At 32.0% G+C, this 26051-nt stretch overlaps 1 protein-coding gene across 1 annotated transcript; it reads left to right on the top strand.

Annotated features, from left to right (window-relative positions):
* Window positions 1-51: 51 nt before the first annotated feature.
* On the top strand, window positions 52-16725 carry LOC126745098 (cell division cycle protein 20 homolog). The gene is made up of 5 exons (XM_050452805.1): window positions 52-874; window positions 3591-3872; window positions 11657-11946; window positions 12152-12253; window positions 16346-16725. The coding sequence occupies exons 1-5, from the start codon at window positions 181-183 to the stop codon at window positions 16538-16540; spliced, it is 1563 nt and encodes a 520-aa protein (XP_050308762.1). The 5' UTR covers window positions 52-180; the 3' UTR covers window positions 16541-16725.
* Window positions 16726-26051: the final 9326 nt, after the last annotated feature.

Below are 26051 nucleotides of genomic sequence, written 5' to 3'. Positions count from 1 at the left end.
CGTTTACAGAGTGACAGTTTTGACATTGACATAACCTCCAAAATTCAAAAAAAGAAATTTAACGGTCAGTTCGTCAGTCAGTTTGGAGTGGAACTTGTCAAATCAAATTTAAATTCCTCGATATTACAGAAACATTTGATAACAATTTAACTGAAATCTAGTCCCTAAAAGACGTTAAAAATGTCCCAGTTCAAATACTGGAACGATATGAACAATATATTAAGCCTGGAGGGCCCCATAACGAAGGGACCCCAGCCCAGATATGAAAGGAAAAAGAACAGTAACGCTCTATCAAATAACAGCAGTCTGAATTCCTCAAAGCAGAAATCGTTATCCTCGTCGTGCGTTAACTTATCATCCAAAACCCCGTCTAAGAACGGTGATAGTGATAGATCTAGAAGTAAAACACCGACCCGAACACCCAGCCATAAAGCGAAAACACCTAGAAAAACTCCCACTCCGAATAAGGGTGCCAGGACGCCAGGCGGAGATCGATTTATACCATCTAGAGTGGCGAGCAATCTCGATCTGGCTCACTTCAAACTTTCCCAAGAGGAAAATAATGACACAGAATCAAATAGTGAACTTCAAAGGGTGATAAACGAGAACATTCAGGGAAACCAGAGGGTGCTTTCTTATATTAACAAAGCTCCGACGGCTCCCGAAGGTTTTCAGAACCCCATGAGGGTGCTTTATTCACAAAGCAGGACTCCGGCATCTGTTAAAAGTAGTAGTCGGTATATTCCACATGCACCTGACCGTATTCTAGATGCTCCCGATATTGTTGATGACTTTTATTTAAACTTGATGGATTGGGGAGCTAATAATATTTTGGCTGCTGCTTTAGGATCTCACGTATATTTATGGAATGCAGGTAATTATTGATTTTTGAACAAATTTTTTTGTTTATTCCAGTTTTGTATACATAGTACATTTCTTGCTTTTGTGTTCAATTCTCCTGTTGATGTGAGGTATAAACTTTCTAATGAATGAAACAAGCTTATTAAACAAAATGAACATGCACAAATTAGAACCTTGTATGTTCATAAATTACATGATTAAACTAAGATTTCATGAACCCTTTGGAATTGTATTGCACACTAATTTTACCAAGTTCTAGTATTTTTACATTTTGATTTTACCGAACAAAACAATTTTTGAATTTTTAACACACTCATCGCAATGAATGTGGCAAAAAGGAGAGATACCTACAAAGTAAATTTTATTTAACGGCATATTGTGTTATCAGCTTACATGTCTTTGAAATCTACAAGATATTTGATATTTGCATAGCAAAGAAGATGTGTAAAGGTGATTGCTCATTTGGGATTCAGAGGGTGGTGTAGATTCCATTTTAGGAAATTGAAAATTCTCTTTCAATGTGGCTAAGTTTGTGACATATGCTAATACCTATATATGCTTTGCTAGAACTAACTTCTTGTTTCCATCTGTTTATCAACTTTCCAGATCAAGAACTGCAGTTTCTCACTAGTGAGAGTTTTTTTAATAATCTTCCATTGTGGCAGAGGTTCTGCCACTTTCTGTATTCAAAAATAAAGTTAAAGACCTCCTAATAATTAACTTTTTTTGCTCGTTGGAGGAATTTCTTCACTTTACTATGGCTTTTTAGAAAGAGTAAAAATAATAAAGCTATTTCTGATCAAATGACAAAGTACATTAAAAGGACTAATGTCAAGAGGTCATACTGGTACTAAAGATTATAAATCTATACAAAAATTTTTCATACAATATGTCTAATACCTTATTAATATTTGATTTAAATTTCTGAAAAGATTAACAACTAGTAGATGTGTTAAATATTTATAATCAAATGTTTTTGTGCTGTACTGGTGTTCTATTTTGGACTACAGAACATTCGGTGAACTTTCATTCATATACCATAGCAAATAAGATTGATTTTTCTATTAATTGTTCTATATGGTAACCCCAGTCAAGGTGTTGTGATAATATTGTTTAATTCTAAACAGTAACACATTTGTTTTCTCTTTGTTCAACACCAATCTATTAATTAACACTAAATGAGGATGTACACAGTCAAGGAATTCATCTGCTTTAGCTATTAATTGGTCGTAACATTTACTACCAATTATTAGACCTGTATCATCATCATATTTTACCATATTTTGGCTAGATGAATTCATTAACAAGCATAAATCATTAACAAATGCAATGAATTGGTTAATATGCTCTTTACATTTAAGAATAAGTTGTTTATTAACAATTTGCCTAACTGCTTTTTTTATAAAGGAAATATAAGCCAAACCTCAAGTGTGACTCAAATAATAAAAAATGCAGCATCCAGATGCTCAGACAATTCCTCCCTAAAGGCCTTCGACACTCTGATAAAAGTTTATGCACGAGAAATTTATATAGTCAAAGTCAAAAATAGCTTTATTGTTACGTAACATCATCTGTTGTTAACAAAGCATTATGTAAAATCTTAAAGATAGTTGACAACATAATCTTTTACAAAAATATAAAAATTTTAACAATTCTTACATACATAGAATATAGAACACACCCAAAGAAAGGATAGTAAGAATTCACATTACGCTGCGCAAAACTCTTCACTGTCAAAAAATTGTATTTAAAAACTCGTCTACAGAATAAAATGCTTTAGCAAGCAAGAGTTTCTTTATATTTTTCCTAAAACGTTTTTCACAATTTATTAGCCTTATATAAAGGGGTAGGTGGTTAAAAAGCCTTCTGCCCCCGTACACCAAAGAGGACTTAATCTGCTCACTTTTTGGGATAGGCAGAGGTAAAGAGAAGGTTGTTCGGAGATTGTAACCTGAGGAGGGGGGGCCAAGCTGATGGCGATATTTTTTGTGGATAAGACAAACAGTCTCTAAAATAAAAAGGCATGGAAATGTCAGGACAGAGTGTTTTAAAAATAATGGCCTACAGGGGCTACGAAAGGGAGCTGCACACATGTAACGTATGGCTCTTTTTCGCAAAATAAATAGAGAGCTGAACAAATACTGAGAGCACACACCCCAAAACACAATACCGTATCTCAGATAAGACTCAATAAGAGCATGGTAGGCAATTTTGGCCACATCAAGTCCCAGAGAATGTGTTATTACTCTAATAGCATAACAGTTGGATGATAAAGAGGAGATATGATTTTCAAATTTTAATTGCTTATCAATCGTCAGGCCCAAAAATTTGCATGTTTGAGAAGGACTTATTGTTTCATTTTGCAAAGTGACACTTCCAAGGTTACATTTAAAAGTTAAAATATATTAGTTTTAGAAATATTAAAAGTTAATCTATTAGATTCACACCATGACTACAAGAATTAAATCTTCATCAACGATATTCCTTAATCTCTTGGTGTCAGTGTCATGCCAAAGTAATGTTGTATCATCCGCAAAGATAGTAAATTTGCCCCTAATTGGAATTTGAGAGATATCATTGACATATAGCAGGAACAATATTGTTTCAAGAACAGAACCCTGGGGTACACCAGCGTCCATTATATACAGTTAAATCAGTAAATAAATAAACTTAACTAAACATCTATAACACCCATCACATTGAAATAATTTTACTTTTATCTCCTATAGGTACAGGAAACATTGACCAGCTACTAGAACTAGAAGGCAACGACTATATTTGCTCGCTAGCTTGGATCCACGAAGGTGACTGCTTAGCAGTGGGAACCACACATGGCACAGTGGAGCTGTGGGATTGCGCTAGAAAAAAAAGACTGCGAATTATGAACGGGCATTCCGCTAGAGTGGGAGCTTTAGCATGGAACTCTTATGTGGTGTCAAGCGGCTGCAGAAGCGGTCAAATAATACATCATGATGTGCGACAGAGAGACCATATTGTTACCACTATTTCAGGTTAGTAATTAAAGTGAAATTTAAGGTTCTTTATGATGTTTGGTAGCAAATTCTTTTGAAGACTGTCATGTCCAGCAACTATACTTGAATCCATAATATTTGTGAGAATATTTATAGTTTTGTTAAAACTAAGGTCAGCAATTACCAACATGTTTTTTTTTTGAGAAAAGGTTAACTGCATCCAACTTGGCTGAAATAACTCAATTTATTGCTGAAAGTCTTGATAAAAAAATCACAAGTGCATGTAGTTTATACAGATTTTACTATGGCCTTTGACAAAGTATCACACACTATACTTTTAAAAAAACTTGAATATCATTGTGGTTTTAGCAATCATTTGGTATGATTATTGTACTCATATCACTCTCGGTACAAATGTCAAGTCAGTTTAATATACACGCGTCCCGTAGTTATTCTCTTTTTTGCTAAGTTTTACTGAGATCAAATTGACCTATATAAGTAATTTTTGTTATACAGTATTTGTAAAGTTTGTTCTAGTGAATGGTTAACTTGAAATTCAGGTCTAGCTTCTAAGTTTCAAGTAATTAGAACATTAAAGATAGTCAATGGATTCCCATTGTATACCGATATACTGATATCCGTACATACCTACGATAATTATAACAATACATGGGAATTTTTTGGCCGTCTCGTCGCATCGCACACCTGTAGAATATCGAACTGTAGTGCAGTGGTTTTTGGATTTCAAGGTATTTATATTAGTTAACTCTAGTGCGGTATATTTGGTTTTTTGGTTCGATATGCCTTCTTCATCAGACGATTGTGATATTTGCCGTAAGAATGTGGGAGACAACGATGAAGCTCTCTGTTGTGACCATTGTGAAAAATGGTCACACAGAGAGTGTTTAAAGCTAAGTAAAACGCCTTTCAAGAAGGTGGAGCGATCTAATTCCTTATGGAAATGTAATAAATGTTCAAACCCGTCCAGAGATGCTACAGAGTCTAAAGACACATATACAATAGCCAACGTAATGGCTAAGCTCTCAGAAATGGAAATTAAATTTAACAAGCTATTTGATAAATATGAAGAGCAGGTTAATATCAATGCAGAACTTAAAAAAGAAATCTATATCATAAAGAGGCAGTTGAATAAAAGAGAGCAACATGAATTAAAGAATAATGTTGTTATACATGCAGTTCCCTTTAAAAATAATGAAAATGTCGCTGAGATTGTCAAGAAAATTGCTAATGTACGAAAAGTCCCTCATAATAAAGTCCAGAAAGCCTATAGATTAGGAAGTAACAAGCAAGAGAGGTTCGTTACCAATTAAAGTTGTTTTTGATGATCCAGAGCAAAAAAAAGAATGGATGATGAATAAAAAAAAATACAACTGTAACGACTGATAAAATAATTGGACAAGTTAATCAGCCGGAACCTATATATATAAATCATGACCTCACAAAACAAAACTTTGAACTGTTTAAAAAGGCGAAACAATTTAAAAATTCTAATGGTTATAAGTATTTGTGGGTTAGCCAAGATGGAAGTATTTTGATGCGTAAAACTGATAACAGCAGCATTAAATTGATCGAAGATGAATGTGATTTAAAAAACTAATTAACGAAGACAATAGTATTAACATTGAATACATGAACATCCAAAGTGTGCGTAATAAAATTGATGATTTGAGGTGTTCAGTGACAAGTGATATTTTATTGTTAAGTGAAACATGGTTGTATTCAAATGAAACTCCACATTATGAAATTGATTGATATTCATCAATACATTCTTGTAGGGAAACAAGGGGAGGGGGAGTGGCTATTTAAAAAAAACTATAAAGTACACCCTGATTGAAAAGAGTGACAGTAGTAAAGTGTGTAATTGGATTTGTATTGCTGTGGGTAACAAAGATCTTAAAATTAGTATTATATATAGACCTCCACAATACCAAACTAACGATTTTCTAAAAGAATTTGAACAAATAATAAATAAATATTCATCTAATCATATTATTGTAGGAGACATGAATGTTGATTTACTCGAATCTTCTCACTATGCAACAAAAAATTATAAAGATTTAATTTTATTGAATGGAACACTTATTGATCATGTAATATGTTCCTCATCATTAAATTTTAGATGTAATGTTAGGGTACATGATAATCTTCTCTCAGATCATAGAAAATTATCAATTAATGTAAAAATTAAAATAAAACAGAATAATATAAAGATTCACATTCAACATAAAGGAGTCAACAATGAGAAATATAAAACTCATTTTATTAGTAATTTTGATAATCAAGATTATACAATAAATTCATTTTCAGACTTAATTAACCTTATTGATAAATAAAAAACTGCTGCTCAGTCCACTAAAACGATTAAATGCCATCAAAATAATAATTGGGTTACTCCCGAACTTTTGCAATTGATTAAGATAAGAGATAAAGCTTATATGGCTTACAAAAAGGATTCTAATATCATAAATCTTAAACAAACCTTTCAAAAACTTAAAAATTCAGTAAACAACAAGATTAAAACTTTAAAAAACATGTATTTTAAAAATAAATGGTTAGAAGCAGGTAATAATTCAATAAAGCAATGGAAAATTATAAACTCATTTATAAAAAATACTCCAAATAAAGAAGCTATATCTGAACTGGAAATTGATGGAAATTTAATTACAGACCGTGTAGAAATTGCAAATTCGTTGAATGTGTATTTTTCTCAAACAGGCTTAGAAATAGTTAAGGAAGCTGAAACGGAAAAAATAATGTCAATGGAAATATTGTGTTTAACGAAATAGTAAATAATCAAAGTCTATTTTTAAGTCCAACAAATGAAAATGAAATTAATGATACGTTGTTGCACCTTAAAAGAAATGCTTCTCCTGGGCATGACAATGTCTCAGTGCATGATCTGCTTAGTGTTAAAGAGCACATAATTCCCATATTGGCTAAACTAATAAATCAAGTTTTTATTACTGGTGAATTTCCTGAAGAGTTGAAAATTTCCAAAATGTATCCTATTTATAAGTCGGGGCAAAAATCTTCAAAAAATAACTATAGACCTATTTCATTACTTAGCATATTTTCAAAAATAATAGAAAAACTAATAAAAAAAAAAATGCTCTCTTTTATTGAAAGATTTGTAAAGTATGATTTGTTTCAGTATGGATTTCTAGCTAACAGTAGTACACTTAGTGCTACTTTTGACCTAACCAATTTCATTTCACAAAAACTAGATCAAGGAAATATGGTAATTGCGATTTTTATCGATCTTCGGAAGGCATTTGATGTTGTTAGTCATAACATATTAATTAGTAAGCTTGAACAAATGGGATTTAGGGGTACTGTGCTTAATTTAATTAGAACATATCTAGAAAATAGAAAGCAATATGTATGTGTTGCTATGTCACTTGCAAAAGTGACATAGCAATAAACAATTGTGGAGTGCCCCAGGGCTCGGTTTTGGGGCCGCTGCTCTATACATTGTTTGTTCTAAGCTTGCGCCTAGTGGGTTTAAATGGACAGTATTATACTTTCGCAGATGACACAGTGCTTCTTTATACTGGAAAAACATAAGAAGAAACCGCAAATTTGGCCAATAATGATTTAAAAATTTATCATGAGTGGTTGCTACAAAATAACCTAAAAATTAATACAAACAAAACAAAATATATATTGTTTAAACAAAAAAATAAAGTAATAACAGATATAGATATAAAAATTAATAATGAAAGTTTAGAAAAAGTCGATAACATAAAATATTTAGGACTCTTTTTGGATGAGCAACTAAGTTGGAATGAACATATTAAACACATTAATAGCAAAATAATATCATTGATCGGAGCACTTAATAAATGTAAATATTTCTTAACTGACAATGCTAGGTATAAAATTTATTATGCGTTCTTTCTTTCAGTGGTCAGATATCAAATACCAGTATGGGGAACATGTTATAACACAAATTTGATTAAAATAGAAACTCTGCAAAGAAAAACCTTAAAAATTTTATTTAATATTGATTATTTGACGCCAACAAAGATCTTTTATCAATCCTTATCTGTTCAACCAATAGTATATTTATTAAATTTGGAACAATGTAAATTAATATATAAGATAATAAATCTTAAATATAAATCCAATACGTTTGGACAATGCTAGAACAGATAAGGCACTGAAAAGTCCACTGGCTGCAGCTACACAGGTTTATAAAGGATTACCATCAGAACTAAAGAATTTAAAATCGTACAATTTGTTTGTAAAAAGATTAAAATTATTCCTTGTTAATTGGGACTATGTATAACTATTTTTAAACATTTAAATTGTGTTGGATAGGGTTTTTTTTTGTTTTTTTTTAAGCTTAAGAGAGTATATGTTTTGTTATTTTTATTTTTGATTGAAATTATGGGCGTCATTTCCGGTACCAATACTATAAGTATTGCTTAGGAGATTACCTTAATTCGGATTTTATATTATAGTTTATTTTATATTATAGTTTACTGTATATTGTTACCTATTATAACTTGTTAATTGTTTTGATTTCTGAATAAAGGATTTACAGATATTTAGAAAATAGACGCCAGAAAGTTGTCATCAAGGGCTATCACTCAGATTATTTTTTTGCCTCATCTGGCGTGCCACGGGGCTCAATTTTAGGACTTCTAATGTTCATTTTGTTCATCAATGACCTAATTCAAGTAATCGCTAATTTTAAAGTTCTGTTCTATGCAGATGATATGAAACTGTATGCAAAAATTAATAATGTGAAATGATCCAAAAAGACTTATATAATATTTTTTCTTGGTCTGTAGCTAACAACTTAGATTTTAATATAAATAAATGCTACATAGTAAGTTTTTCCCAGTAATTCAATATCAGTATAGCATAAATAGGGTGGTATTATTTCAATTAGTTGAAATGTGGGATTTGAGTGTTACTTTTGATGCACAACTCAATTCTAAAACTCATTTACACCGTTATAAGTAAGGCAACAAAATTATATAGACTTATAGTAAGAAGTTGTAAGAGTTTTACTAATACTAACTGTGTTAAAACTCTCTATGTGTCATAGATAAGAAGCATTTTGGAGTATTGTTTGATTGTTTGGTGCCCTTGTTACAACTTGCATATTTTAAATATTGAGAGAGTGCAGAATAAACGGTTAAGATATTCCCAAGTTGGAGATAATGAATAAATTTCATTTGGTGAACATTTTTGTCCAAATTAATTAGAAGCGAAATAGACGATCCTAATTTGTTGGGTATGATAACTCTTAATGTACCTGTGTACCGGACAAGATGTCCATTGCTATTTACTGTGGAGTGTGCTCAAACCAACTATTACCTAAATTCTCCTGTCCTATCCATGTGTCGCCTCTACAATAATTTGGAAAGTGAATGTGATATTTTTAATTCATCTACAGTAAAACTCCTCTAATTCGAACTTCTTTATCTCGAAATATTCCCTAATTCGAATATTTTATACTACCAAAAAAGGTATCATCAAGTTTATATGATATTTTATCTCTATAAGTCGAATTTCTCTATCTCGAATTTTTCTATAAGTCGAAATAACGTTTAACGCATTGCCGATGGCTAACTCGAATTTTGCGGGGAAGTACAGACATTTTTCTAGGAAAAAATCTGTTTGTTACATGGATTTGCTATTGCATCATTTTTCTTTTTATTAGTTCAAACGGAAAAAGGCTCTCATCGCGACGTGGCGGTTTTGTGGTTACAGTTTTTTGGTGCGTATGCGAATTAAGACAATTTGTTTTTATTAAAAATAATTATGGCTAAGAGAAATTTAAAGTGCTTACCATTATGTGAGAAATTGAAATTAATTGCTGAAGTGGAAAAAGGTGAAAAGAAAAAGAAGGATATTGCCGAACAGTTTGGGATACCACCCAATACTCTGTCAACGATCCTAAAAAACAAGGATAGACTTTTAGAAAAAAAAGATGATTACGCTTCAAACTGTAAGAGGAGAAGGCTTACACCTTGTGTGAATGAAGATATTGATGAAGCAATGCTTAAGTGGGTTACTACGGCACGAAATAAAAATCTCCCTCTATTTGGAACTCTTATAAGAGAAAAAGCTAAGGAGTTTGCAACTGCTTTAGGGCGGGACGATTTTGCAGCTAGCATAGGATGGTTAGATAAGTTTAAAACTAGGCATAACATCGTTCAAATGTCTTTATGTGGTGAAAGTGCTTCTGCAGATTTGGCGTCTTGTGAAGAATGGCAAAAGAATGTATTGCCCACTCTGATCGGTCAATATGATAAGGATGACATTTTTAATGTTGATGAAACAGGAGTTTTCTTTAAATGTTTACCCAACAAAACACTAGCATTTAAAGGACAAAAATGCCATGGTGGCAAAAACAGCAAGGAACGAATTACAGTTATGGTTGGAAGTAATATGAGTGGGACTGAAAAGCTTAGGTTGCTAATCATTGGTAAGTCAAAGAATCCACGTTGTTTTAAGGGCATTAAATCATTTGCAGTGGACTATGAGTTTAATAAAAAAGCATGGATGACAAGTGAGATTTATGAAAAATGGCTATTAAAGCTTGATAAGAAATTTGCAGCCCAAAGAAGAAAAGTTTTACTATTCGTTGATAATTGTCCTGCACATCCCAAGTCTGTTGAATCTAAGTTAAAAAATATTAAACTTGAATATTTTCCGCCTAACCTTACGTCAATCTTACAACCCATGGATCAAGGAATTATAAAAAATTTGAAGCAACATTATAGGAAGCGGATTGTTATGAAAGTTTTAGCCCATATGGAAGTGGCAACTCCTACAACTGTGACGTTACTTGACGCAATTCAAGATCTTAATAAAACGTGGACTCTGGACGTAAAAGAACAAACCATTGCTAATTGCTTTAGAAAAGTAGGATTTGTTAAAGATAAAGTTCAACAAGATGCTGATAACTGGGACGAGGATGACCTTGTTTCATTATCTGAATTAAAAACCCTGTGGACCTCATACAGAAGGGCTATAAACATGAGTGATGTTTCATTTGAAGAGTATGTGACGATTGATGATAATGTACAAACAACAGGTTTTCCAACTGATGAAGAGATCCTAGAAAGCGTAATAGAAAATCTTGTTCCAAATAAAAAAGGTAGGCTAGTCTAGATTATGCCTTTTTAGATTGTAAGAGTTGTTTTGTATTGTTTTAGACCCTGAAGAAAATGAAGATGATGGCCAAAGCGAAGGTGAGACTGTTCCGACACCTACAATTGACGAGACGATTTCTGCTATTGAAATGATAAGATGTTTTATTTTATCCAGAGAAAATATTCCATATGAAATACACAATTCTTTAAATTTATTAGAAGATTTTATAGATAAGGAAAAATGGACCAATTTCACACAAAAAAAAATAACTGACTTCTTTAAAAAAATTTATAAACATATTGATATGCATACATATTATGTAACACATACAACATACAAAATTTTAGTTTTATACGAAGAAGATACTTTTTTTGGTACTAATAAACAATAACCCCTTAATTAGGCCTTTTTTTCTGTATGAATTTTTTAGTCTGTCCCTTGAAGATTCGAGTTAGAGAAGTTTCACTGTATTACTTATTTAAGGCAAATAGTACAATAGGAATACTGTAAATTATTTACTTGCTTCGTAAACTTCCCTATATATGTTTTTTTACTGTAGAGTTCATAAATAAATAAACTTAATTCAACACCTATTATAATCCTTCCAGTTGTTTTTGGAGTTTTAAACTGGTGCAAAGTTAAGACCCTGATTAAGTTCTTTCTCGATTTTACCATGATGATTTTTCTAGCGCATACCCGCGAAGTATGCGGTTTAAAATGGTCACCGGATGGAAAATATTTGGCCAGTGGCGGTAACGATAACGTCTTAAACGTTTGGGCCGCAGTGAACGAGGGACATCACTCCGAAGGCGCGCCGCTGCACTCTTTCACGCAACACAACGCCGCCGTGAAAGCGTTGGCTTGGTGTCCGTGGCAGCCCCATATTCTTGCCAGTGGCGGCGGTACAGCGGACCGGCACATTCGCATTTGGAATTGTAATACCGGAGCCTGTGTGAATTCTATCGATACAAAGTCACAGGTAAGGAATTGACGGTTGTTATTATTTAGGCACTCACAGTTGCTTGTATAGAGAAGGCTAAATTGAATAAATTTTCTGTGCATGGTTTCACTATTTCATTTTAGTGAGTGCGAATCTTTGCACTAAACCCCTACTTTTAAATTTCTTGATTTAAGGTTTATTGATCTTTCATGTTTTATAATCATTTCTTTAATACTGCCTATAGGTTTGCTCAGTTTTATGGTCTCAGAACTACAAGGAACTCGTATCCGGTCATGGATTTGCTAATAATGAAGTAATAATATGGAAATATCCGGCAATGACTAAGGTAAGTTATTCTTAAAAACCAAACTGCTCAATTCCTGATTGAAATTGATAAATTATTCTGCTTACTATGGAAAATCGATAATCCTTTTTGGTTCTTGACATTTTAACGATAATAACGCATTAACAAAAAATCGGTTTTTGCTTTGGAACAAGATTTTGAAATTAACGGATATAAAATATGTGTAAAACAGAAAGTATTATTCTTTCAGTATTATCAAGTTTTAAGCAACTATTTGAAACATGCCATAATATGAGGAAAAAACTTATATTTGATCAACAAAGGCCTGTAAAATCTGTTCTGGTCCACTGTCAACAAGTTAAATCTTTTACATAACATAGATTCTGATGTACCTCATAATTTGGCTGATTCCTGACACAAGGAGTTTATTTTACAACAAATATTTTTTCTAATACTTCATCCAATAAATTAAATTTTACATTACTTGATAAATCTGATTTAATTAATTGATTCGAGAATTCGATTTTTCACCTATTTTTCTATATCAGCGTTTCATTTTCTAAATAGGGTTTGGATCCGTTGGAATTAGTATTTTTCTATCGTAATGTGTCTAATTATATCCGAAAAACATCATTTTATTTCCTTCCTCTTCTAAATTTCAGAATGAGATAAAGATATATAAATGAGAATTAGATTTTTCCACCTATTTTCTATCTCATCGTTTCATTTCCTAAATAGGGCTTGGATCTTCTGAAATTACTGTTTTTCTCTCGTAATATGTCTAATTATACCTGAAAAACATCATTTTATTTCCTTCCTCTTCTAAATTTCAGAATGAGATAAAGATATATAAATGAGAATTAGATTTTTCCACCTTTTTTCTATATCATCGTTGCGTTTCCTAAATAGGGCTTGGATCTTCTGAAATTACTGTTTTTCTCTCGTAATATGTCTAATTATACCCGAAAAATATCATTTTATTTCCTTCCTCTTCTAAATTTCAGAATGAGATAAAGATATATAAATGAGAATTAGATTTTTCCACCTATTTTCTATATCATCGTTTCATTTCCTAAATAGGGCTTGGATCTTCTGAAATTACTGTTTTTCTCTCGTAATATGTCTAATTATACCCGAAAAACATCATTTTATTTCCGTCCTCCTCTAAATTTCAGAATGAGATATACATTAGGCTCGCGTTAATGTGAACTCAAAGAAATTTCGACTTAGTTCACATTATGGAGATTATATTAAAAATTGCGAAAATTAAAATAAAAGGGAACTACATTGTACTCTATTTATGTTTTTATTTATTCATAAATTTATTTATTACAGTTTTAAGCATTATACAAAAGTTTTATTTAAAAAAAGATGTAATTTTTTTTTGCGACAAGTTTAAGGCTACAGCCTTTTATTCTAAACCTTTTAGTGTAATAATGTCCTTTACGTCGGCATAGTTTTGATTGGCCCATTGTGTGACAATTTTCAAGGCTGCAAGAGCCTCCAAATTCGTAATTTTTTTTCTTCAAAAGTCACTATCTTCTGAATCATTGCTCTCGAGATTTTCCTCCACTGCGTCTGTATTCCGTTCCTCAATGTCTTTGGGATTATAATCAATCTAAAAACAATCATATCTCAATGAAATTCTAAAACTATTACAGGCTTTCTTCTTTTAATTTCCAAAAATCGAAAATTAAAAGGAGTAACTAGCACTAAATAATACCTGTTCAATCGTTTGAAGCAATGTAATGGTTTCATTAACTGCAGCTGCTCTAACATCATTTTCCCACATCTCTTTTAGTCGACCTAAAGATGGGTCATCCTCCTCCAAAAATTTTTCCCAAAATATTATTCCAACATTTTGAAATTACTGAAGGCTCTATTTTTTGCCAGGCCATATGCAATTGCATAATAGCATCTCTTAAAGTTATAACTTTTAGGGCCTCAGCTACTCCTTGACCCTTTGATACAATTGCACTTAATAGGCCTTTTCTGTAAAATAGTTTGGTTATTCGCAAAACATTTTGGTCTAATGGTTGAATTAATGGTGTAACATTTGGAGGCATGTAGACAACAAAAATGTGTTTCTTCAGAAGTTTTTAATTCGTCTGCCGGTGGATGCGAAGGGGCATTGTCTAACAGGAGAACGGCTTTTAAAGGAAGGTTTTTGCTTTGTAAAAATGATTTAACCTAAAAACCCAATTTAGTTTAAAAAAAATTAAAAAGCAAACAAAACTTTCACTTACTTCTGGAACAAAATGCTTAAAAAAAAATTTTTAAAAATCTGCGTCATCCAGGCATTTTTAGTGCTTTTGCTTTAGATGACTGGATTATCAAATCCTTTAAAACATCTGGGTGATTTTGCTTTTCCTAGTACTAAAGGCGTTAGTTTGTGTGATCCTGTAGCATTTGTGCACCCCAAAAGAGTTATTCTTTGTTTAGTTACTTTTAGACCAGGCGCCGTTTTTTCAAAAATTGCAACATAGGTTCTATCTGGCAATAACTTTCAATATAAACCCGTCTCATCTGCATTATAAATTTGATCTTCATGCTGAGAAGATTAAGCTGCTTCATCTTTTTTCTTAAGCCTTCAATAAAGGGATTTACAATGCGAGGACAAATTTTCTCTTGCAATTTTAAGCAGCCTTATACCATATCGCTATTAAAATTTTTGAAGCCATCCATCGCTTGCATTAAATTTATCGTTGAGTTTTAATTTTCTATGTAAATCTAGAGCCTTTCTTTAAGCATATCATCCGTAACTGGCAAATTTCGTTCACGCTGTTTGGTAAACCATTTATACAGCAAAGTTTCCATCTTGGGGTTTTCTGCACTGTTAGGTCTTGGGTCTTTGGTCTCTCCAACAACTTTTAGAATGCTTTCCTCTTTATTTTTAATTGCACAAATAGTTCATTTCGCTATTTGATATTTCTTTGCTAGTGCAGTAACACTCATACCATTTTTGTGCTCTTCCAAAATTTTTGATTTCTCATAAAGAGTTAAACAATTCTTATTAATTCTAACCATTTTAAAAGGCCACTGCGAGACTCTCTCTTATCTAATAAACATCAACTAAATGACCAAACAACGTTTCAAATGCGTAAACCCAATATCCACTAACAAGCCTAGACAAGTCTGCACAGGATTACTAAAGATTTCTTAAAATTCACATTATCGAAATATGGGTTTGTTCACACTATAGAATTAACATAGAAAAATATTGCTGTTCACATTAATGAGTTGTTCGTAAAATCGTAAGTTCACGTTACCGCGAGTATACTGTATAACAATACATATATAATAATGAGAATTACATTTTTCACCTATTTTCTATATCATCGTTGCATTTTCTAAATAGGGCTTGGATCTTCTGAAATTACTGTTTTTCTCTCGTAATGTGTCTTATTATACCCGAAAAAAATCATGTTATTCCCATCCTCTTCTAATTTTCAAAATGAGATAAAGATATATAAATGAGAATTAGATTTTCCCTTTCCAATATTTTGGAAAAAGTAATAAAGAACATATTTTCTATTACAGTCTAAATCTTCTAGAAATTGTGCGTTTCTTATTAGATTACATACGAAAACTATCATTAAAGGAAATTTATTTGTCATACTAATTTTTGTGTGCTTTGTCACTCAATTTGATTTATAAGATGTTATCCATGGAGTAATTTTTCTTGTTTTTAGAGCAGCATGTTTCATCTGAGAGTACAAAATTGTAATTACATCATCGACTAATCGGTTGTTGTATATTTCATGCCAAGGCAAATCCAGAGCATCAGGCTCAAACATGTCTTGGTCAATATTGTTGTATTTTTATTTAGTTTTCTATCTTAGTTAATATACTTCATTTTATTTTGGGGCAAAGTTAATACCATGTATTAATACAAAATTGTGATCTGTCACTCGTTCTGCATTAAATTCTTTTCCTGTCGATTAGGGTGGATTTGTTTATTGTTAACTTTATTGTAAGAAATTGTTGTTATTTTACAAATTCTAAAAAAAGTATTTATGAAAAGTATATAGGCTTCTTCTGGATTGTCTGTTTCAAAAACATCGTTCCAATTTATATCGAATAATCGATATGTTTATTCCATAATAACATCAATTATTTGGATATTTTATTTAGGTTGCCGAGTTAAGTGGTCACACAGCAAGAGTTCTGCACCTCGCCATGTCGCCAGATGGCACCACAATCTTGTCCGCCGGTGCGGACGAGACCCTGAGACTATGGAAATGTTTCGTCAAAGACCCGGTGAAGAACAAGGATAAGGAAAACGCGGTCCGGACAAAACCGAGCGCTTTGAGGCAATGCATTCGATGATTCGTGTTTCTTTTTTTTTAACTTAATTTACCGTATTACTTAGCGTAATAGTTTGGCGTAAGAGTATTGTTAGTTTTTACTGTTTATATTTAATTATTGACTGTGAGTATTTTAGTCTACTCTATATTTTGTATGTTTTTTTTATATAACGATTATAATACTTAATAAACGGCTATTTATGACAATTTGTTTTTTTTATTTCGGTCATATTTTTATCCCTATAAAATAGACTTGCTTAAAATCAATTAATTGCGGGATTTTTTAAAGGAATTTAATGAGCAGCAGAAAAAATCAAGATTCACTACATACTTGTTTGAGATTCTGTTGACTGGATTCTGTAAACAATATGTTTTGTTCGTTTGCAGTAAGCGATTTTCGGTAAGTAAAGTGGAGCATGGATTGAGAAAAGATAGAGCCTTACTAACATAATTGCTATAATTGAGGACCAATCTAATTATACAAGTTAGTTTAGTTTATAGAGAAATATTCTGTGCAGTAAGATTATAAAAAAAACAGATTATTAATAGAGATTTATAAAACAAAAACACGACAAATGTTTGTGCTAAATAGAGTGTTCGATGTTTAGAATTCGTTACCCGCAGATGTCATAACTGGTCCTTCTGTAAACTGTTTTAAGAATCGTCTGTACAAATTGGAAATGTTTAGTGTTTAAATTTGGAAGCTGACATTTGAAGATTTATTAAAATATATTGTAATGCCTACTTAGTTCATCGAGCTATACAGAATGTAAATTCTTGGCTTTTATCTAGTAAAATAATAAATAATTATTTAGCTCCTTGGAGACCCAACTGGGTCCAAAAGATGATATTTTTATAGCCATGCAATGGTATACTACAGCAGAAAAAAAGTTGGCAACATTGACATTTTAATCAGCATTAGACAAACGGTAATTCCCAACTTCAGTTTAGGAGATAATTATTATTGACTAAGTAAAATCTGCATTGAATTTAATATCTTAATAAAAAGTCAAAAGTGAAGTTAAACATTTAGGTTTATTTCAATAAAGCAGTACCAGTTCAACAGGAGAGTGAATTCGAGACTAAATAATTTTTTATATCTATTTATTTATTAATAGACGGTATCCACCAATTTTACAAAAATAAAATATTACAAAAGATACTAATATTAATACAACTTAAGCTAAAGAATAATAAGACATAAATCAATGTTACAAATTAATTTAAAGAAATCTGTTAAAGTCACTAATTAATTTGAGAGAACTCCAAAAAATGCAAGTCAAGACTATACCTATCGAAAGAACGTTGCATTCTATTTATAGGATTGTGCTGTCCAAGTCTAGTCAATTTTTGCGCCCGAAAATTCAGCCTATTTAAAAGATAATCACAATCACTCATGCCAGATATTAATTTAAAAATAAAACACAAGTCTGAATTATTACGCCTTAACTCAAGCGGGTCCAAAGAGAGAACTGACATGACCGACTTGTAATCAGTGCTAATGGAACCTTTGGAAAGTTTAAAAGAACAATTTCTTAAGAATTTATTTTGGACTTTCTCAATATTTTCAATACGCGATTTATAAAATGGAGACCACACGGAACTAGCATACTCCAAACTAGAACAGACTAACGAACAGTACAGAGTGGTATGAATCAAGATTTATAAGATTCTTACATTTCATTGTAAAGGAAAAATCAGATTTAAAAAGCAGATATCGAGAATTGATTCCATCGAACCTGGGAGACAAACCTGGAAAAGAAAGTCAATCAGATAGACCATCTATAGTCCCTCACTGAGTTTCCAAAATATGTTAGGCATTAAGCAAATTTAATACACAAGAGCTTTTCTTAAACAATTGTGTTCATGTTGGAAGGAATACAAATACCCAATATGCGTGGAATATGCCATCCATATCTCGTTTGACGAAATATATTGCAATATGTCTGGAATATTCCACGAACATGCCAAATATCAGATAAGCAAAAGCAATATTCTTGGCATATTTTTAACAGACATGCAGAGAATATTCACTTTTCTAATATATTTTAATAAAGAACACGCGCGTTTATTTTTAGGAGAAGAATAAGAAATTGAGTCTCCATAAATTAAAAAAAAAATAAATTTAATGGTTTATGAGTTTAAAAAATGCAATTTGGAATACGTTTTAGATATAGAGTGATGGAACTATAGAACCACGATATATTAACCATAACCCTCTTTTAAATTTTCAATTCAAGGTTTTATTGAGTATAGTAAGTAAATGAGGCTTTTCTTGAAGATGAATATACTCAAAAAGAGCTTTAATTTAAATTTTTATATCAGAGGGTGGTTCAATTTGAATGTTGTAGTAAGAGGGGTTTTAGGGATGACTCAACCCTTGACAAAAATATGGTGATTATAATTTAGTTATCCCTAAACGGATTTTCGATCTCTTATATTTTGTGAGACACTTTTCAAATTGACACCCTATATAAATAATTAAATATTCCGGGCATATAGATGCCAAGCATATATTATAGAAAATAAAAAGATATCCCCGAAATATGCCTATATATCATATGTCAAGTGAGCTATGTGAAACATTCCTGGCATATATGAATATGCCAATTAAATATTCTGGGCATATTTATGCAATGTCCTCACATGGTCTCCTAGATCAGTTAAAATCCATTTTTCTTTATAGAAAAGTCAGCTATATTCAGTTTGCAAGATCAAGGTTAGAGTAGCAAACCTCACCACCATCTCGATTTTTGGATTAAGGATTTCTTCACGTAAGTAGATAAAAATATTGATTTTCTTCCAGGCAGTCGAACTCCCTGGGCAAACCCAACTGCCTGTAAGATATTTTCCAATTTTTTGGAAAAAGCATTGAAGACCTTAAAGGCAGTTAATGAGTTAGATTCAACTGTATAAGTATTGATTGAATCCATTCAAACACCTGGAAGACAAATGCAATTTTGTGAAAAATTTATCAGGGTAGCATTCACAGAAATCTTATGGATTAAATTATGTAAGTAGATAAAAATATTGATTTACTTCCAGGCAGTCGAACACCCTGGGCAAACCTAACTGCCTGTAAGATATTTTCTAATTCTTTGGAAAGAGTATTGAAGACCTTAAAGGCAGTTAATGACTTAAAATCAACTGGATAAGTATTGATTGAATCCACTCAAGCACCTTGAAGACAAATGCAATTTTGTGAAAAATTTAGCAGGATAGCATTCATAGAAATCATATCGATATGATATATAGATAACTTTGGTGCAATGCATTTGATGACTCGTTTTTTTTTAAGTTAATTTACCATAATACTTAGAATATTGTTAGTTTTTATTGCTTAAATTTAATTATTGACTGTGAGTATTTTAGTCTACTCTATATTTTGTCTATTTGTACGTTTTTTTTAATAAAACGATTATAATAATTAATAAACGGCTACTTCTGACTGTTGTTTTTTTCTTCTCACACATCTTCTTATATCAGCCCTATTGAATTCATTTGTAAGGTAGTGGAAAGCCGAATATGTCTCCTAATAGCTTTGAAAAAACCAATGAGGCATTCTAGTTTGAAAGACCGAATGTTGCTGGGTAAACTGTAAGTGTTATCCAGATTTGAACTTGGGCGTTTCTTGATAACGTGGTGTGCAGTTTCATTCTCTTACCAACACTACCGCCATTCCGGGTTGTCCGGAATACCTATGGTGTAAAGATGTCAAACTCTGGTTAAGAGTTCAGTCACTAAATAAATTACTCAACGGTGGGTCAAGCTAAAACCCGGTATTGTTGAATTTTTCCTGGAAGTTGGAATTTTTTTTTTAAGGGTCGCTAATTTTTTTTCTAGAAAACTTGAAGTGTCTTGAGTTTGAGAACCAAAGCAGTTAGAATTATGAAATTTTGTACAAAAGTTCTTCATCTAATTTCATTCGACATCTATCTAAGGATTTTTGTTAAGTGTCCTAAAACTTCTAAAAAAAAATTAAGGGTGACTAATTTTTTTTCCTAAAAAAGTTGCAAAGTGTCTAGCTCAAGAACTAAAGCAGTGAGAACTATGAAATTTTGAACGAACGTTCCTCATTTCATTTCATTAGACACCTGTCTTAGCATTTTTCTGAAAAGTGTACTGAAAGGTGTAAAAAACAATGTTTAAAAGAGACAATTTTTTTTCTCTAAAAAAGTGGCAAAATGTCTATGGCTCAAGAACTAAAGCAGTTAGAACTATGAAATTTTAGACAAAGGTTCCTCATTTCATTTCATTCGTTCGAATTCATTGACTTTTTCTATCAAAGCAAAGAGGCATGCAAAGAGATGTTTTTCTGTTTACTGAAATTAAAAATATTGAAAATAAAACTTTGGAGTATTTAAAAATACGTATATTTGAAAAAAAATTCTTTCCCGACATATAGTTTTGTATAGTAACAAAAATTTAAATGTTTTTTCTAATTCTTGTGTAATACATAGGAGCTAAAATATTTTTTAGCTAAAGTATTTATGTGAACATGTATGTACGTCCGCGAGACGTAAGTAATGTACCTACGAATTACGTACATACTTTTATTACAATGGACCTAAACATTACGTACCCATGACGTATGACTGTTTGGGAACATAACCCATAATGCAATAAAAGCTTCAGTTTATAAAAAAACAATATGACTACTCTATTTTTTTAGTGAATGGAGGTCAAATCAATATTTTTTTATACGCATAGTTTATGGCAGAGAATGCCACTTCCATTATCTTAATATTTACTTTACATTATATAGCAATAAAATACTGTATAATATAATAAAAAGTTGCCTTATTTTCATAGCTAAAATCCCCATAGTATGAAATAATCATTTACGTAATAATAATGTGAAAGGTTTAAAACACTGGGCTAGGAGATTTTTCTAGAAAGTGTACGTAAAGTTGTCAATAGGTCCGGCGGAGGACTGAACGCTTTCAATCGAGGCGGAGCCTAAAACGTACTCGTCACATGGTCAACATTCCTACGGAAACATTAACTTTATTTAATTATTATTGCCTTATTACAATATACTTTAATCTGGTCATTTTCTATAAAATCCCTAGGTTTATTTATATTTATCCTCATGATGTGGTACGTTTTTTCTTTTAGGCTGAGATTCTGATCGAGTGCTTGGTGGATTCCCTTTGCAATATCAATGTGTCTTTTTAGGTAGTCCCTTCGAGCCAGCCTTTGATATTGTTGTTGTATATACTGAAGATTATGAGAGTAGTTTTCCTAAAAACCTTATCTGTTTTAATTCAATGGATTTTTTTGGGGGGGAGGTCGGTCTGCAGCTCCGCAGCCCTTGAACGAGTTTATACTCGTTTGATAGTTGTAAAAAGAAACTGTCTATCAGATAGACAAGTAATTCAGTAAATGTGCCAGGAATTAATCCAGTTGACCTGGAATTTTTACTTTTTACACCAAACGATAGCCCCGTTTGTGCGAAGGAGGTTTGACAATAGATGAGTATAGGTCCAGTGAAAAATTTAGTCCTGTTTCAGCAATATGTTTTAACATATCGTTTTGGGTTGGCCTTACTAGTACTCCTGCACTGATTCCCATAAAAATAAACTGATCTAGCGGTCCCTTTAAACGTTGACAAATCAAAATCAAAAATCAATTCAAAACTTTGGCCTGTTTAAAAAACCTACTCTAAAAACACATTCTAGTATATCAAATATATACAATCAAATGGCACTTAAAATAGAAAAAATAGGCGTAAAAAATATACCAAGTTTTACCAAATACATCCCGCCTCCATAAAAAAAGTCCATTTCCACCCAGACCTACAAGATCACGGAGATTTCTACTTCTTCACAATCAAAATCTCGTACGTCTCATAAAATCATTGCTAGAAAGGAATGGCATTATGTAGTGGTATCCAACATTCCATCCCACTACACAGTAAATCAACTTGCTCACTCCATCAAAGAAATACTTGGAACTGCTGACTTTATCCGATGTTTTCCATTGCGTTCAAAATGAGGATCTTTTTATCCAGCTGAAAAAGCCAAATACTTAGCCACCTGGTACTGTAAATGATGGTCTTGAAGTGTGTCCATTGTCGCCGTTGGTTGTTCGGCCGATTGGCTCCGATAAAGAGGCGATAGCTGCAAGCAAGTCACTAGGACGGGAGCAAGTCACCATCAAGTTTGTGGAGAAGGCCAAGGACGATGATGGGTTACAAATGGACCCGATGATTCCACCAATAGTGCGGTTGTCCCAAAGTTCGGATGCTGATAATGGACGTTACTTGCTGGCTAGACTGAGAGACCCATCTATCTTAAAAACTCTGAGGCTCTATCTGGCATACCTCCACGACCAACCCTCGAATGTATGTTTTGAAGGGCACACCAACACCAGTGTCAAATTAATGCTGGCATCTGAGGGATTACCTACTGACTTAGATTCGCTGCGACGTCTTTATAACCGCTTCCACGACGTCTATGGTATTGGCTCGGATGAAATTGAAGAAGACCTCTCTGCTTTTAGATCATTTTTTTCATCTGAAAGACTTTTACGGCTTCAAAAAGTTAGGGAAAGTCATGCTAACTATTTTTCTAGCGGTTCCCCATCTAGAAATAAAAATTTTTAGATAAAGTGACGCGAAAAGAGGATCAAGCACCCTCTGATAAATCGGACAATAGCAAGATTAGTGTATTTCTACTTAATAGTCAGTCCTTAAGACGCAAAACTAATGATCTATTTCTTTTATTGGAAGAGCTAAATTTTCCAGAAATTGTTGCTATAACTGAACATTGGTTAAACATAGATGAACCTGTCTTTATTAAAAATTACACTACAATAGCAAGATTTAACAGAAGTAATTTATCCCATGGAGGTACTTATGATAATGTCTACAATCACCGATTTTTCACCAGTGACTAAGTTTGATAACTTATTATCTGAAAAAGTTTTTGAATTTTCCATCGTTCACCATAAGTTAAATGACCTCTGTATTGTTTGTGTTTATAGAACACCTGACGCTGATTTACAGACTTTCTGTCTAAAACTTCTAAGCTTGCTAGAATCCATGCCTCTAAAAAGTAAATTAATTTTGTGTGGCGACCTTAATATTGACTACTACATTGTGTGTGTTGCTCAAGAATCTCTTCAGTCTATTTTCGATTCAATGGGTTTTTTAATGCATTTAAATTCACCAACCAGAATAACTAAAAATAGTTCCAGCACCATTGACTATATCGTGTCATTTTTTACTCTGAACTTCGTTGATTCTACTGTTCTCAATTCAGGTTTTTCTGACCATGAAGCTGTTTTAGCCAGATTTACTATTGACACTTTAAGCAAAAATAATTTACGTAAATTAGGTCGTATTTTTGGTAAAAAAAATTTTTTGAAGTTCAAGAATCTATGCCAAACAGCTGACTGGGGTCTTATCTCTGTTAATATCGATGGTGAGTTTTCTAGAATTGTCAAGTATTGCGAATAAGTCCTTTCCTTATAGACCCATCAAAATTAAGCATCATAAACCCTGGTCCACTAAAGGCTTACCTGTGTCTGCAAGGAACATGCGCTCTTTATCATACCTAAAAAAATTTTCGGACACCATATTTTTTCATAATTATGTAAGGCTATACAGGAAATTATATCGAAAAGCAATAAAAGCCGCAAAAGATATTTATTATAATAGCAGGCTGGCTAATTCTGGTAACGTTGCTAAAGAAACATGGTCTATTATTAACAAATTAAGAAATAAGCCTTCTTCAACTAGCACTATACCCTTTTCACCTGAGAATCTCAACGATTACTTTATAAACGTGGCTAAAAACCTAATGACTACTATAACACCTTCTCATGATCCACTTTCATCTCTCTAATGAAAACTTACAGAGCTTTATATGCAGTAGATGATTTTTTTTTTAATTTTTAATATTAATTTTTGAGTATCATGCACGCACTGGCTAATTATTAAATTTTTTATGACTCTTTAAACATTGTATTAATGTTTTTGACTGTTTTTGTTACTTTTTTTATTTTTACTTTCTTGTTACTATTTTTATTTACTTTCCTATTTTCTTACTTTTTACATTAAGTATAGGAAATTTGACCAGGTATATTTATGTCTTTTGTTTTGAATATATTTATTTAGTACTTGTATTTTGATTTATATATTTCTGTGTTTTGCTTTTTATGTATAGCTTTGTCTACAAAATTTTTAAATTTTCTGACAATAAAGCATATCTGATTAATTGATTGATTGTAAACGGTCTTGTCCAAATAAATAAACTTACGGCTTGACCAATTAATATAAGTAAATAACCAATTAACTATTTTGTTTTCCGAACTTTTATCTTCAACCACACAACATGAAAAAGAACTAGTCGTTCATAAAAAGAATCACGTATTTCCCGAGTTTAATATTCCATCTTCGATCTCGTTAAATTTAACCTCTTAATTAGCATCTTTTGCATCGTAAATCCCCGAGTTCGAAGAATTCGTAATCTTATGCGTTGAACCATAATTTTATATACTATTATGTACATACATAACACTCCCTAGCTTTGTTCTTTTTTTTGTTTTAATTGTGTAAATTATTCTCTTTGAGTTTAATATCTAACGGGTTCATCCTTCAAGGCAATTTGGATATAAAGCAGAGGCTGTTTTAGCTCTAGAAAATCAAGCTGATTGATTAATGTTAATTTAATTTTTTTTAATTAGGGAGCAAGTTAAACTATAGGCAAGTAAGTTGCCCACTTGGGCCGTTGCTTTTTTCATTGTATGTTGCAGATATGAAATCCTGCATAAAGCACTCAATGTTACAACAATATGCTGACGATTCCCAGCTGTATACTTCATTTTCACGTGAAACTCTACCCATAATAGAAGAACAATTTAATAAGGATTTAGAAAATATAGATAACTTTTCATGCGACTATAATTTGAAATTAAATTCGTCATAAATCGTGTGTAATTTTTCTGGGTGGTGGAAAGAACGGCCTTAATGCACTTGCAGCAACAACTTTAAATGCAAAGATTCGTAATGAGCAGCTACCAGTAGTATGAGAGGTCAAAAACTTAGGAGTATACCTTGATAGCGGTATTTCAATTTTCAGCAAAATTGCATACATGCGATTAAGAAAATTTTACGGCTTAAAAAATCATTTACCTCCTAAAACTAAATATTTTTTATGTAACACACTTGTTCTATCCTTATTTGATTATTGTGATGTGGTATATTCCGATTCTTCCGGACTAGTTGCAAAAGTTTTCCGTTTACTGCATTTAAAAAATATATTCGAAATAAACTGCTTGATTCTCAAAAAAACAATACTTAATCTATAATAAAAATGAAAAGAGCTGAGCCGCTCGATCTTCTATTGCCGTCTAGTTATTATTGTTATAAATATTAATTAATTTACCTTTCCTGCATATCCAGAACCCCCGCCTGCTTCGCCTTACTTAAATATGACACTCAACGCATGCATGTCTCGATTAATTAAGAAGGTCTTTTTTTTTATTTTTAAGGTTTTTGAAGGGCTATGCCACACAGGTTCTATCTT

Source organism: Anthonomus grandis, chromosome 15 (genome assembly GCF_022605725.1).
Source record: "Anthonomus grandis grandis chromosome 15, icAntGran1.3, whole genome shotgun sequence".
Classification (NCBI taxonomy): domain Eukaryota; kingdom Metazoa; phylum Arthropoda; class Insecta; order Coleoptera; family Curculionidae; genus Anthonomus; species Anthonomus grandis.
The sequence above is the reverse complement of the archived record's forward strand: the minus strand, read 5'-3'. Positions and strand labels throughout refer to the sequence as shown.

Excerpts from the sequence above, each read along its gene's own strand:
- LOC126745098 (XM_050452805.1), top strand. The coding sequence starts at position 181 with ATGTCCCAGTTCAAATACTGGAACGATATGAACAATATATTAAGCCTG. Across the intron at positions 3,873-11,656 it reads TATTGTTACCACTATTTCAG|CGCATACCCGCGAAGTATGC; the intron begins GTTAGTAATTAA and ends TGATTTTTCTAG. Across the intron at positions 12,254-16,345 it reads AATATCCGGCAATGACTAAG|GTTGCCGAGTTAAGTGGTCA; the intron begins GTAAGTTATTCT and ends TATTTTATTTAG.